Here is a 15803-nt window from a genome sequence, read left to right as displayed (position 1 = left end):
GGTGTCTTTCACAACATGATCATCACATGATTTTTGGGAGGAGGACCATAACATCAGCAGTTTGTTCTGGCTGCACTTAACAAGTGTAAATGAGCAGCCTACTTCTTCCTCTAAAAATAATGCCTCGCTTAATCATGAGGAAAAAAGTATCAAGTTATAGACACGGACTGAAATCTATCCTAGCTGATTCCTCCTACTCATTTTAGCCTGCAGAGCCAATCTTCTGAGTTCTGCAATGGAATTAAGCCTTTTATTTATTTGTTTGTTTGTCAAACAAGTACAAGATAACAAGTATAGGTACGAACATAAACATGAACAAATGAAGTAAATGCAGATAAATGGGGACAGTAAGACAGGGACGGTAGCCACGCTGGTGCGCTTATGCATGCCCCCTTTACAGATCTCTTAGGAATGGGGTGAGGTCCATGATAGACAGTTTGAGATTGAAGCTGTGAGGGTTTGAGGCTGTAGCAAGGGAGTCGGGTAGAGCATTCCAGGTGTCGTATTTTCTGCAATCAAGTTTGGTTTCCCTTGAATTTTTACTATCTTTGTGATGGTCACAATCATTTGAATGGGCTTCATAAAAGATATTGCTGTAAAAAACTTAATAATCTGTAAGATCACAGTGAGTGCTATGCCTTTCAAACATGCACACATACAAATCCTTTCTTTTCCCTTCCCTTCTTTTCCCAATTTATAAGATCTTTAGAAGCCAGGCTAATGGCCAGATGAAGAGAGAGGAAAACAACATGACTGAATTAAAGTAACTGGGGAAAATAATACAGCGAAAGGAAGAGTTGCAGGAAACGGGCAAAAAAGGTAAAAAAGTAGAACCGCCAAAGTTAATTGGCCTTTCAAAAAAAAAAAAAATACAGAAGTTGTGTCCTGGGCAGAGACAGAAAAAGACCTGGAAATAAACTTGCTGTTAAATTAGCAGTCTTATGTTTAAGGGATGTGGTGGCTCAGTGGCTAAGACGCTGAGCTTGTCGATCAGAAAGGTCAGCAGATTGGCAGTTCGAATCCCTAGCACCGCGTAACAGAGTGAGCGCCCGTTACTTGTCTCAGCTTCTGGCAACCTGGCAGTTCAAAACCATGTAAAAATGGAAGTAGAAAAATAGGAATCACCTTTGGTGTGAAAGTAACAGGATCCTGTGCACCTTTGCCGTTTAGTCATGCTGGCCACATGACCACAGAGACATCTTAGGACAGCACTAGCTCTTTGGCTTTGAAATGGAGATGAGCACCACCCCCTAGAGTCAGGAACAACTAGCACATATGTGTGAGGGGAACCTTTACCTTTTCCTTATGGTTCCTAGCTTTCCTCAAGTATAAGACAGGACAAGAAACGATTGGTAGTCTTGTTCTCACTAAACAAATCACATTAATTTCTCTGTAACTGCAATAAAATCCCCCTCATCATATACACTATTATGTGAGTTTCAGAGTTTTAAATATAGCTTGGTCCCTCAACATTAAAACAGGAAGGCACTTTTCAGTCTGTGGACCCAGAAACCTAAAGGCAATCCACCTATTCCAGCGTCTCTTATGTCTTCTTGCTCTGACTACAAATAAACATTTCCCACCAACTGCTGAGAAATCTTTCACTACTGCTCAGTAAGAAACAAAACACCTGCTGCATAACGGCACATAGGAACAATTAAAAATAGGAAAAGAAAACCCACCCATAAGGCCAATTTGCTCTAGTGGTTAAAGCTCCAGGCTAGAAACCGAAAGACTATGATGGCGAAACTTTTTGTTGTTGGGTACCAAAAATGCAAGGGCGCGCATGCATGCCAGCACCCATAATGCAAAATGCACCCCACATTTGCATGCATGCACAAACCCACCCCCCATGGGCGGCGGACTGCTCGCCTCCAAGCTAAGCTTGGTATTTCATCCAGGGGGGCGGAGGGAGGCTGTTTTTGCCCTCCCCGGGCTTCAGAAAAGCTTCCAAAACCTGGGAAGGGCGAAAAACTTCCGGTTGGCCCATTAGGCCCATTTTTCACCCTCCCCCGGCTCCTGAGGCTTTCCTGAAACCTGAGGAGGATGAACACGGCCTCCCCCCCACCCCCCCCAGAGGCCTTCAGGAAGCCGGAAACAAATCATTTCTAAACTTCCAGTTGGTACTTTGGACCTGTTTTTCGCCCTTCCCAGGCTCCGGAGGCTTCCTGACGCCTGGGGAGGGCGAAAACAGCCTCCCCCGGCCTTCTAGAAGGCCGAAAATCAGCTGGCCAGCATGCACTTGAGCTGATCGCTCGCATGCTGGCAGATATGGCTCCGTGTGCCATCCTGTGGCATGTGTGCCATAGGTTCACTATCACGGCTCTAAGTTCTTAGGCATAAAAGAGGCTGGGTGATTTGGGCCAGTCACTCTTTTTCAGCCCAAACTACCTCACAGGGTAGTTGTTGTGTGGAAAATAGAAAGAGGAAAGGGGTATTAGGTATGTTTGCCACCTTGAGTTATTCATACAAATAATAAAGATGGGATGTAAACAAATAAATATGGCAGAATGTTCAATAGAAGTTATGTGAGATGTAAATCAATATAAATGTACTCCAATCTCAGAAAACATTGGCTAGATACTTTTGGCACTTCTTTTGACCTTTACTTTTGTTATTTGTTTTTGTCCCTTAGGAAACGTCCCTGTTGTGGGAAGTTTGGAGGTTCCTCCACTTCATGATGGCATCCCCCATCACCAAATAATAATTCTAGTAAAATAGGAAGCAGGAAGACAAGTGGCTTTCATTTTACCTCTGTTGTGCTGCAGAAGGACAATTGTAGGGTTAACAATCGTGGTAGAAGGGTAAACACCCAAAGATCTGTTGATCGTCATTGAGACAGCAGGCCCACCACTGGGCTTGGAGGCTTCATGTGGCTGGGGGCAGGTATCCTGAAACGCACAAGGGCGAAGGTCATTACTTGCGTAAGATTGCTGAAGACCGCTTTGGCGATGAAAAAGCAAACAAGTAAGTGGAACAGTTCAACGGAACCCACCACCACAAGACGTTGCTTTCACACAATGTCTTTCTTGGTACAGTGTGCACACACAGAAAAAAAAAAGGATAAGTAATTACATTCTGGGCCAGAAACAGGGAAAGTGAATATACAAGAGTTGGTGGCAGGAGTGATTGTTTGCGCACATGCAAGTCTCGAGCTTCGTGAGCTGTCTCTACTTTAGAGAGAAGGTTGGCCATGCTGTTTGCAAGCAATTAGCCAGCAGGATGTTAGTAAAACCAGGACTGTGTGAGAGAGGAAGAATGCAGAGTCAGTCAGGACAAAGTGGTGACCCATTCCAGTTTGGAGACTGATAAAAAAATTGGTCAGCCAGTGACATAATCTCTTCATTTGTGGCAAGAGAAATACCCATACTGCTTCCAGCATAAAACAGTCGGAGCCCATATAGTCATAATGAACAGGGGTGCAAAGGTGGGTTCCTACCAGTTCAGCCAAGTAAATAGTAACATGGCCCGCCACGCCCCCGAACTGGTTCTATCGGCGGCACCATAGGCACCACCATCTTGTTTTTTACTACTGCGCATGCACGCATAGCGTGTATCAAGCGCGCCCACACGTGAAGCACGGCAGTAATAGAAGCCAGAACCCACCCCTACAGGGGTGGTATTCACTCACCTTCCCCACCGGTTCGCAAATGTAAGCGCAAGCGCCCCGTCCACGCATATGCACTTGGCCTTCCACACATGCGCTTTGGCTTGAAATGGCAAGGCATAGAGCTGGGGCGGGAGGGGGCACATGCAATTTCCACTACCGGTTCAGGTGAACCGGTCTGAACCAGCTGAATAGCACCTCTGATTCTGAAGGTTGAAACCCAAAACATCTGGACATGTTTTTTCCAAGCTGAGATTGAAAACAACTGTTTAGGGCCCTGCACAGATAATCCGTAATTGGACTGTTGATTTGTATTTTGTTGGTGCTCCAAAATAAATTAACTACACCTTGACCAGCTCAGCAACTGCTACTATCTGAGATTCAGTGAAGTCACACCCGGAGACAAAATAGTGGGAGGCAGGTGGAGTGGCCATGCGAGAGTACAGCTCAGTGAGCTGTCACTCTGGACTGGACTCTGCTGCCAGGAAGAGACTACAAGAGGGAAAACTGAAAGAATCCAGGACTGGAGGCTGATCCTCTTACTGGCAAGGATCTATCTGGATCCCTGAATTTAAAATCTCACTCCCACCTCAATGTAATTCGAATGTGCTATGTTTGTGCTTCAACCATGCTTGCCTGGTTTCTGTGACCCAAGGATGAAGGGAAGCATCATCCACAATGGCAATAACCTTTCATTGACTGAAGATCTGATTGAAAAAGTATCCAAGATGGAAAGGCTGTACCATCTGTTCAATAGTTATAGTAGCAGAAGCAGGAGCCACTTCAGACTGGTACAGTAGAGTCTAGATCAAGTTCTGGCAATCCCTCTGGGGCATTTTTAATACATTGCCTGATGCTATTGATTGGTTCACCTATTGTACTTAGACGAGAGCATGAGATATTCCAAGGGTTGGGTGATCAACTCCGGCATCAATAGTGGTATTCAGACGGTTTGGATCGGTTCAGGCGAACTGGTAGTGATGACCTGGCCCACACCCACCCACCTGCCCTGGCTCTCTGTCGTCCTATTTAGCAACGTTTTCTAAGCCTTGTGCATGTGTGCAAGCCGCACTCACAAGCAAAGCGCATGTGTGGAAGGCTGCGCATATGCACAGAAGGCGCACACGGTCACGAAGCAAGCGAGTGTGCCTACACACGCACTCATGGTTTCAGTGCATAGCTAACCAGTGGTAAAATTATGTGAAACCCACCTCTGCCCAGCATACAAACAAACCCGTAATATATACCTATCAACCAGGATCCTCAGTAATAGTTCTCCAGGTAGAGGCATGTTGACCCTTATCATTCATGCAGAATTGATGGAATACCTTGTCTTTTCTAACCTGAACCTCTTTCTGATGGACCTCCCCAATCTAACACAGCAATGAGCCTTCAGACCTACCCACTGGTATGCTGCCAACATATAGCTGATAGTAAGGTTGTCCCTCTAACACTTATCTGGGTCATACTCATAACTAGACATTGTAAGACAAAAAGAAATGTTACTCTCATAAACCTGGAATGTCAGGTTGCACGGACTCTGTGTTCAAATCTCATATCACTAGCACTCTTGGCTACCAAAGATTTCCTGAGAAAACAGAAATCCTTGTGGCAATTTTCCTAAGAACACAATTTAAGTCACCATGGATGTTTAGGCAGTGAACATCAACATCCTCCACAAACATGGACTTCAAGCCATCAAGAGCATCATCACTAATACCAATACACTATGCCTAGGCATTGGACTGCGGGCATTCACCCTTAACATTCCACTTTTGGTTATAATTTATACCTGCAAATCAATGGCCCAGCCATGGGCAGACACGTCATTCCTCATATACCATCATCTTCATGTTGACCCAGAACACTCCTTTCTTAAGAGTGTTATTTTGTCTTGCATGTAACATGGATCTGCCTTCCTTTCTTCCCTCCCTCCCTACCTCATTACAATTTAATGACTGCAGCTCACAGAAGCTAATCCCTTAAAATTTGTGTGTTGAAAAAATGTGTTACCAGACTCCTTCTGATCCATAACGACATAATGATTCATCTGGATGAATGACACTGAGTCTTTTGCTTATATCGTCTGGGATGCTATCACTCATGGAAGAGAACTGATGTGGCTGAATGCCTCATTACCCTTTGATTGATGCTGCTCACATTTTTAAGATAATTGGATGTCACTTTTTCAGGGGTAGAGCAGTACTTTAATGATGCTCACAGATAATGGAGACCCTATGCATTCCTTAGTCTCGGCACCATCTCAAATGCAGTGGGTCTCACTCAGACACAATCCCTCAATCCTCAACACTCTTGGCTTGCTCCTTTGGCCCTGTTGTGGCCTGCCAGCGGCCAATGGAGCTGGCAGCAGAGGTGGACAATGAGGAGGTGGGGAGGAGCATGGGCCAATCCTGGTGACGGGAGAAGGCTCGGACGAGGGGTCTGTGTTGGAGGCAAGATGGGGCTGAGGCCATCTAGCAGTGATCAAGTGCCTATGGAGCTAGACAGCAGTGAGGCAGAGGAACAATTGGAGCCTGTTACCAGTGTGCGCATGCACAGAGCTGCCAGAAGAAAAGAACAACCCAGAAATCAGTGTTGACGGGAGCAAAGTCACAGGTGGAAGGTGTTTGGCTCCTCCCATAGGAAATAAAAGAGGAGCGAAAGGGGAGTGGGCTTTTGCAGGAAACAATTCGTTCGGTCGTTAGATTCGTTTTAGGAGTGTGAAGATCTGCCTGTGAATCTCAAGAGACTCTGCCAGTCTTTCCTTGCACAGCACCTCATTTGGAAAATATTTACATCCAGCTTTCCAAGATAGACAAGGTCTGTAGTCATAATTACTCCTTTGAACAACTGTTTGCCGGGCCTTGCTGAATGTGAATGAGAGGATTTCACATTCGTTTAATAAAAGGGGTTTTGTCAGGACCAGGACTCTGCTTCGTGCTTTTTGGGGAAGCCTAGGTCAGAACAGGCCTTTCCACAACCATAACACAGCTAATAGTGATGCTCAGGTGGGATGAGCTGTTTATGAGGCCTCACATACCCATACATGGATGGCTGGATGAAAGAGATACTTTGTTCCAGAGAGAAGAGGACATTCAAACCTCTAATCATTGTCTGTCTGCCCAAAGAGCAAGGTGTGGAAGTTTGACTATATGTACAGTATATGTTTGTATGTATGTATCCTGAAAAAGAAAACAAGTGTGGCAGGTGAATAAAAAGTGCAACTCTCAAAAAGAGTTGATAATACTATGAGGCTGCAAACCCAAATAGTGTTAAACATGATGAGGGTTTGCATGTACTCGTTTCATTTGTATTGATTTATATTCTGCCCATTCCCAAATGGTTTTGGAATTCAGTGATGGATGGAAAAACTCAAATTCAAAACCAGCAACACAATCCTCCTAAACATTTCTTAAAGGCTCGAATAAAAAATTTGGTTTTCAAACCCATTTAAACCTTAAGCGCAGTTTGTTCCATGCTGGTCCCACCATGGATAAAGTAGAATTTAATATTGGTTGTAAATATAGCAGGGCGGCTACATCCAATCACCACCCTTTCTACTGCACCCTGCCCATATTTCTGATCCATCCTCAAAGGCTACTCCACAAATAATGCACTGCATATTTCCTAACATTCCTGGCACAGTATATTCTAAGGAAAGGAAAGGCAATCTGTCCTAAGACATCAGATACTTCCATCTAACTCAATCCCAGTGGTATGCTAGAGAGCATCTTAGGCCTAAATTGCCTTTAGCCAAATAGGGCCTTTTATGGCTGGTCCTAAGACAGCCATTTTGTGAACAGGTAGGTCTTCTGTTACAATCATTTGGAGTGGGTCCACTTCACACCCTCGTTGCAACCTCCCTAAATTTTGCCCTCCTAATCTAAGCCAGGAATAATCAACCTTGCCGGGCCCAAGATCTGCATTACTTCCCAGGGTATTTCCAGCAAGAATGTATCTGAGGAAGGCCCATCTTTCTCCTGTGTCATTTAGGACGAGCCTTTTCTCCACTCAGAGGGAAGGAAAACCTCCTCTGTGCCATTTCTGGATGAAAATATTTCTTTTCTCTCCCTGATCTAATTCAATTGTTTTGTCTAGTGCAGAAGGAAAGATGTGGAGGTAACACTTTATGATAGCCATGGAGAAAGGTGCTGCCCTGTAGAGAAGACCTCTTGAGGACAGGGGAGAGATTTAAAATTTTAGCAACTGTTTCTCTGCCTGGTTGCTGGGTGGGCGTGGCCATGGTGGGTGTGGTCTACTCGGCTTCCTGCACCACAGTGTGTGTGTGTGTGGGTGGGTGGGTGGGTGGGTGGGTGGGTGTTTTCACCCTCCCCAGGCTCTGGAGACGAAGATGGTCTCCCCTGGGCTCCAGAGGCCCTCCAAAGGGTGGAAACGGGGCCGTTTGTGGAATTCCAGGAGGCCTGTTTTTCACCCTCCCCAGGCTCCAGAGGTGTTTCTTGAGCCTCCAGGAGGGCAAAAATGGCCTCCCCTGGACTCCAGAGGCCTTCCAGAGGCCGGAAACAGGCCCATTTCCGGACTTCCAGGAGACCTGTTTTTCTCCCTCTCAGAGTCTCCACACGGGCCTTGCACTTACCTGGCATCCAAAACGGGCCACGTGGAGACTCCTGGGAGGGGCAGAGCAAGGTGGGTAGGGCCAGCCAGTCCTTGCAATTACCGGTTTGGCAAACCAGATGTAGAATAAGCATCCAGTTCACCCAAACCAGTCCAAACTGGCTGAATCCCTCCCCTGCCTGAGGATATGAGGGAAACCCATGGACAATTAATCCAGATGCTCCTCATTCGTGATCTAAGGCTTCCTCTAGCATGCATTTCAGCTGTAACATACTGGTTACAGCTAAATGTAGAGTTTTCAAATATGAAAAAAAGAGGAAAAGGACAGAACGGCATATTGTACAAAGAAAGAGTTTGGAGGTCAGAAGAGATAAACAATATACATGCCACAGAAGAGAAGCAAACATTTCATGCCACTATCCAAAAAGTGCAGAACGTCCAGGTTTAGTATGCCAGTGAAAAGTGATTCCAACTTGGGTATACTTAATTTAGCAGTAGACTCAGCGTGGGTATAACAAAGCTTACTGTTTGAAAGACCATTCCTGTGCTTTCAGTCTCCAAAATGCTGCTGGAGGTTTCTGTGGCTGGAGGGATCAGTTGAGGAGGTGGTGATGAGAGTGAAGGTAGCTTTGCATGAGTGTCTAGTGCAGGCTGAGGTGAAAACAATGGGTACTGGTGGCTGGGAATTTTCTGGAGGTGAGGGGGAATGAAATCATCTAGCGTTGGAAGGGCCAGAAGGAAACCAGGAGACACGTCGTTTGAAATTTCTAAACCTTGGTCAAAATGGCGGAGAGGCGCCGGTGAGGTGCTTGGCCTGGCTTCTTCTCTGCCTGGCTGAATCTGTTGGAAAGGCCCTGTTATAATCTCAACTGAGGTGGTAGGAGAGGAGGTGGCGGCCTGTGGGAGACAATACCTTCAGATAATAACAGTAGAGAGGCACAGGACATTCAAAGACCCCACCTCAAGGAAAAGACCTGCTCATGAGAGGAACCTTGGTTCAAAGTAGCACATTTTACGCAGATGACAACTTCTCACATAGCTCTCAAATATCATCCTCAATCAACAGATCCACTTAAATTACCCTCTATCTTCACATAATGGCACCTTCTGCCAGCTGCTACATTGGCCCTTATCTAAAATAGAAAGAAGTATCAGAAATAAAACTATGCTCTTTGTGGCATCTCCTGCCCTGTATGCTACTGAGAATGCTACTGAGAAATATGTGGCTTTAAAAAAAAATCATATTTTCTGGTCAGCCTAGGCCAGTGATGGTGAAACCTTTTGGCACCTAACGCCAAAAGTAAGCGCATGCGCTTTGCACACTCGTCTGGGCTACGACCCAGAAGAGGAGCTGCCCAGGGGGCATGCGCGTGCCAGAAAATGAACTTCCGTTTTTTTGGTGCACGCCTGCACACCAGCCAGATAGTCTTTTAGTTACTGGTGCGCATGAGCCAGTAATCAGCCAGTCATTGGCACCTCATATCCAATCAGATGGCCACAATCAGATGGCACGCATGATCATGCCAGAAAATGGAAGATCAGTTCTTCCAGTTTCTGGCACTGTTGCATGCACTAAGGCCAGCTGATCGTCGTGCACACATGCGTGCCAGAAACCCGGAAGAGGAATGGCCGATGCCACCCGTGTCAGGCATCATGGCTCCACGTGCCACTTTGGGCACACGTGCCATAGATTTGCCATCACGGATCTAGGCCCTAGGCCCTTTGCGTCATCAATTTGCAAAGGAGTCCTTGGAGTGTGCACAAAATGTGAAATACGATGAGAAACTAGAAAGTATAGAGAAGAACATGGAAGATAGTAATCTTAGAGGCTAAATCCCATGAAGAAGAGTTAAAGGAACTTGTTATGTTGAGCTAAAAAAAAAAGCAAAGGGAAGACACTGAAAGGCTATCATAGGAAAGAAGTTGTGGATATAATTTTTATAGTGCCCCAGAATACAACAAGAAGTTTTACAGACAGTCATCTAAATGTGACATAAGGAGGAATTTCCTGACCCTGAGACAGTGGAATAGCCTGCCTTGGAGTCAGGGGTGTTCCAACCAGGTTTTCAAGCAAAGGTTTGACAGCCATTTGTCTAAAATGATCTGAGGATTCTTCCCCTAGATCAGAGGTGTCAACCTCGATTTCATTGAGGGCCACATCAGAATTGTGTCTGATGTGTCTGATCACTGACCAGGGTGGGAGTGGCCAGCTCGATGTCACTTCTGTTGGGGGGCACCTGTGGTGGCCCGAGCACTCTGCCAGTGAAAATGGGCTCCCGAGCTCCCTTTTCAGCTGCCACAGCCTCCCGCAACCCTCTGCCAGTGAAAACAGAGCTCAGGCCCTCCCAGGTTCCATTTTCACTGGCAAAGGGTTGCAGGAGGCTCTGACAGCCGAAAAGGGAGCTCAGGAGCTCATTTTCGCTGGCAGAGTACCGCAGGCCAGTCATTCGCTGTTTCCAGGGAGGCCCCACGGACCAGATCTAAGTACCCCGGGGTTGCACCCAGCCCCCTGAATCTTGAGTTTGACACCCCTATCCTAGATGGATTGCACCAGAATTCCTTCAAACCCTAGAATTTTATGACACTATAAAATAGAGTGCAATATGCTTTCATAACAACTAGCTGAAACACCAAGGACGCGTTAACAAAATGTATCTGATTAAAAGTGAATCTCACATCTGAATGCGATAAACTATGGTTTCTCCTAAATAATCTAAAATAAAAGTACATTCAGTTAAAGCTATTTTTCCATTACTATGTAATTAATTCATACTTTTATTGCCAAAACCAAACAAGCAAAAAAGAAATTTAGGCTCTAAGAAAAATTGTAAAGAATATTTAAATAGAATTGGACGCAGGACCACAGAATTATCTGCAGCTTCTTACACTGCAGTGAAGCAAATCTTGTTAGAATTTATTTCTATAATGAATCTCTCTGATATCTAAATTCTCAGATTTAGAAGCAAATTATCTAGACCTGATCCCAGTAAGAGTGTAATTAGACTGGAAGAAGGTTAACACCTGGGAGAGAGAAAAAAGGAAAGAAAGAGGATGGATACAGCCCTCTTATATGTTATTACGATGATGAAGATTATGATTCTCGGAAGGCATATTTCGGAAAGTGGGCAAATCATAAAATCAAGATTCCAAGTTTATACTTTTCCATATTCCAGGCGAACCTAGAACACAGCGGATCAAATACAGAAGGATTTCCTAACTGAGATCATGCCTGATGCAACAACTGAATAAATCATTTTGGAAACTGACTAAATGACTAAACTTACAAATCAGAGGTACATCTAAGACTCACGCATCCCTCGTTATTCACACCCATCTTCTAGGATTTCAGTTGTCAGCTACTTACATGGGGCTTCCTCTCCGTGAGGTTTGGTCTTACACTCCAATAATCCTTCACAGACAGAATCTCCCGATTTGAGTCAACACCAGAAAGTCTTCTCCAGCCGTCTGCAAAATGAAGACTTTCGGATTATTTAAACAATCCTCAATGGTGAAGATTTAGGATTGCATAAACAACATTGTTTTTTTTTTTTGAGGAAATAGTAAAAACTGAAGCTTTAAATAATTACCTGTGTTGGTTTCTCCTTGCTGTTCGGCTGAATGAACTGGTGACAAGCATCAGAGAGAATAAGAAAAGGGAAGAGACATCATATTTTAATACAGCAGAGAAAGAGCAGGGAAGTGGACTACTTCATTTTGGAACATTTTCCAGCAAGGCTGCCCAATTCCCATAGAAACATGACTCCTTACAACGCCTGACCTTTACAAACACAAAGCCATAGTTCAGAGTAGTGAAGAAACAATTGTTCACTGACATTTCATTCTAGCACACAAAAAGGCAGCCAGAGTTCTCAGTTAAGAATTTCAAATGCCACACATTATTGCAAGTGGAAGATTTCAATATTTAACCTATGATGCAGGCTGGGAGCGGAAAATGTATCTGTCCTTCATTAGCCTTGCCGGATAAGATGATTGAGAGCTACAAACAAACAAGTGCATTTAAAAGCACCGATATATCACATGCTATCTTTGTGGAAGCAGCAAGAACATGAAGCATAGTGTTAACGCTTTAAATGCTTGTCTTGTTTATGCTGCTCTGAAATCAGAACAGTGACATCTACAAACTCTCCTTTTGGTCGCTAGAAACATTATCACAGCATTGCAGATTTCTTATCTAGATTTCAGGCAAGTTTGTGGTTCTCTCTTTCTTTTTTTACTCCTCACGTTTTTCTGTATTTGATTTTGGCACCACTTATCTTTCCCACCCTTCTCAAAATATGAGAAAAATAATCTCCCTCGTTCAGCAACACACTTTTCAAAACACAACTAAGCGAATCCGCATAAGAAACCCTTTTCCATGGTAGGAAATATTCATTTTTGGGCTACTGGAATTGTATAGAAAGTGGGGGGAAAGGCCAACCAGCAGCACGAAGAAAGCTGCATAGTAAAGAATCTGAAAAATCAGGCGTGATTAACTTTTCTGGACCACTGACCAACAGTTAATTTTATGTCCTGCCCTCAAAAATAGTCAAAGGCCAAAGGACATATAGAGAGAATAAGAGAGCAGAGCACAAATAGTACTCATTTACAGCTTAAATAAACAGACCTTCTTCATTCCTCCAATATGAATGGAATTATTCTGAAAAGTTTAGAAGGTCGTGAAAACTTCAGCAGTAAAGGCAGTACTTATGAATATATAAATACTATTTAGTTGCTGTACTGTTTTTATTTTATTTATTATTTACTGTTGTTCTGTTGCCCAATAATTGCTTCCTTAAGATAAATTGTTCCAAACCATTGGGGCAAGGATGAAAACGTACATTTTGGAAGAATAAACTGATTGGTTTAAAAAAAATATGGCTAAGCTGAATATACTGCATAGTCAAATTAGTCTGTCGGTCTTAGATTCACACCGCTTTTCATTTCTATTTTCCCTCACTTTAAACCTTACAGCAGGGGTGTCAAATTCAATTTCCTTGAGGACCGCAGAGTTGTGTTTAACATCGGGGAAGGCTGGACGTGGTCAGGGTGGGGAAGGCTGGACGTGGTCAGGGTGGGGTGGCCAGCTTGACATCACTCGTATCGGGGGCGCCTGTGGCAGCCCAATCACTCTGCCAGTGAAAACGGGCTCCCGAGCTCCATTTTTGGCTGCAATGGCTTCCTGCAACCCTCTGCCAGCAAAAACAGAGTTCGCTCTGTCACTCTGTTTTTGCTGGCAGAGGCACCATGGGCCAGGCCTTTGCTGTATCCAAGGTGGCCCCACGGGCCAGATCTTAGCACCCCACGGACCAGATCTGGTTTGACACTTCTGCTTTACAGACGCCGTTTTCAGTGATTTGTCAATGGCAGCCATCAATAAACACCAACGTTGTTGCTGATTTGGGGCAGGACATTAAAAGCACAACTTGGGTTAGGGGGTAGAGAAGAGGCACCTGTAGCCCTTAGGCTCTCCTCCCTAGGGAAGTTGGAAATGGCATTTGAAAGAAGCATAAAGAAGAAGGAGGGAGGAAATGAGAAAGAAATCACTGGATTTTCGTGAGGCTAATATCAATGTCCCTTGATTAGTTGAGATATTATCATATGCAAGTGCAAATCCATGATCAAGCTTACAATTTAGCTCCTGGCCTACAAGGAAATCAACAAAAAATATGCAATAGCAAGAATTTTACGCTACTGTCTGCTCAGCTCTGCATATAGTTAATGACAATAGAATTAGGTGATAAAAGGAGCCAGTAAAGAAAAAAATGTAGCCTACTGATTCAGTTGTAGAGTTACAACAGAAGGGTTTAGCAAACTTTGGTCATAACAGACAAAGATCTATCCATACTCTATCCATTTTTGTGCAGGAATAAAGTTTCATTTGTGCCCTTTCAAACATGAATAAAATAAAATAAATTACATTTGCATGCATAAAATTCCATTCCCATTTTACGAATGCATATGCATGCATAGAATTCTGTGAGCTGAAGTCCACACATGTTCTTTATTTCCCTTACTATAACGGAAACAGATGGCTAAATACTTTAACAGTACACTGTGTATGTCAGTGCCATGATTTAAAAAAAATCCATTTCCTACATTACCACGTGCCTAGGGAGAATTATGATTATGGGATGGGCAGCAGCTGCTATAACATGTTATTGTCCTCAGCAACTATGTAGTAGTTGGCAGGCTTGATAGGGCTACTGCTAACTATGAGAAGGCATCGCAAAAGGACAGGGAGTATGACTTCTAACATTATTATTTCATGACCAGAGATTTTAAAAAAAAAACTCCCCAGGGAGAAGATTACAGAAGGAAATTGATGATAGCATTATAATATTTTCTATAAACTAGAAAAAAGATAAAAGAAACAAACATCCAATTTCAGTGATCAGAGTCATCTAATACCAATGGCAATTTAGCAAAAATATTACCAGTGGAGAAATCAGCAAGCAAACAGCAAAGAACTTTCCCATCAGTCTACCCAAAGGGTAAGAAACGGTTGTGAATTTTGTTTACCATTGTGATAGAAGGAGCAGTGATGAAAAATATGGCTTATGGAATCAGCTGTGGAGTCATCACTCACACACACTGTCAGGCCTGCAGCCATCTTTTCTTTTAGGTCTTTGGCCTGCCACACTTTCTCTTATTCTACTATGCATTTTCTATTGTGGGAAAATGGGAGGGGAGATTGTAAGGAGTGAGATGCTATGTAGCCATAACAAAAATTCTTTCTAGAAAGCCGAGGTTATCCTTTGTCTTTGCACCTCCGCACCTGACTGGAACTGGATGGGTGGAACTGCCAGCATGACAATGGAAGATTGGACCTTGATGGGTGTGGGGGAAAGATCTTGAACTCTCAACTGGGTGGGGAAAACCGGGAAGCTTTCAGATTAGAGTTTTCCCAGATGTGCCAACATGGCTCTCTTAATAAATTGGAACTTTGAGCAATACTTTGCCTTGGATTCTGATTTACTTTTTGATGTTATTTGGAACCCTCACACACACACACACACACACACACACACACACACACACACACACACACACCTTTCATCAACACTGAAGGTAAGGTAATGAACCCTGCTAATTTGAATGTTTTTGGGGGGATATAAGAGAAGTATATACAGATAACAGGAACATGAAAGAGCTATGAAAGAGGGCCTTTGGGCAGTAGCATGGAAGATAAGGAAAGCAAGAGTAATATATATTGGAAATAAAGAGCGCAGGAGAATATATGGAATATTGGTGGTTCACCATTGAACAGTGAGTAACCCAAGGATGTGTGTTTCCCCTTGGTGATTACTTATGGAAAAATGCATACAGAACGGTTGAGGTAATCTTAACACCATATTGATTGAGATATGAATGTGCGTACTTCTATGTGCAGATGATGCTGTGTTCTTGGCCAAGAACCTGAATGATTTTCAGCCAATAAAAAGGAGGATAGGGGAACAGTGCAACAAGAATGATGAACCTGCACTTCATGTATTGAAGTTGCGCTTTAAGAGAACTGACTTCAACACATTAAGACAGAGTTTAGGGAGGATTTCAGGGATGGAAATCCTAAAGAGGAAAACAAGATGCTTGGGAAACTAAAAAATGAGATTATAAAAGCCCAATC

At 43.8% G+C, this 15803-nt stretch overlaps 1 protein-coding gene across 13 annotated transcripts in view; it reads right to left on the bottom strand.

Moving 5' to 3' along the window:
- The window catches only part of SORBS1 (sorbin and SH3 domain containing 1), a 134963-nt gene that overhangs the window by 62754 nt on the left and 56406 nt on the right, over nucleotides 1–15803 (bottom strand). For all 13 annotated transcript variants that reach the window (XM_081953752.1, XM_081953754.1, XM_081953744.1 and 10 more), the window contains exons 5-8: nucleotides 11767–11802; nucleotides 11544–11644; nucleotides 8705–9076; nucleotides 2753–2891 (exon numbers count right to left, since the gene is read on the bottom strand). In XM_081953752.1, coding sequence (XP_081809878.1) covers nucleotides 2753–2891; nucleotides 8705–9076; nucleotides 11544–11644; nucleotides 11767–11802 — 648 coding nt within the window. The remainder of the gene's footprint in view (nucleotides 1–2752; nucleotides 2892–8704; nucleotides 9077–11543; nucleotides 11645–11766; nucleotides 11803–15803) is intronic.

This window comes from Natrix helvetica (genome assembly GCF_964273705.1).
Source record: "Natrix helvetica genome assembly, chromosome: 5".
In the NCBI taxonomy this organism is placed as follows: Eukaryota; Metazoa; Chordata; class Lepidosauria; order Squamata; family Natricidae; genus Natrix; species Natrix helvetica.
Note: the sequence above shows the minus strand (reverse complement) of the source record. Positions and strands in the feature narration are given on the sequence as shown.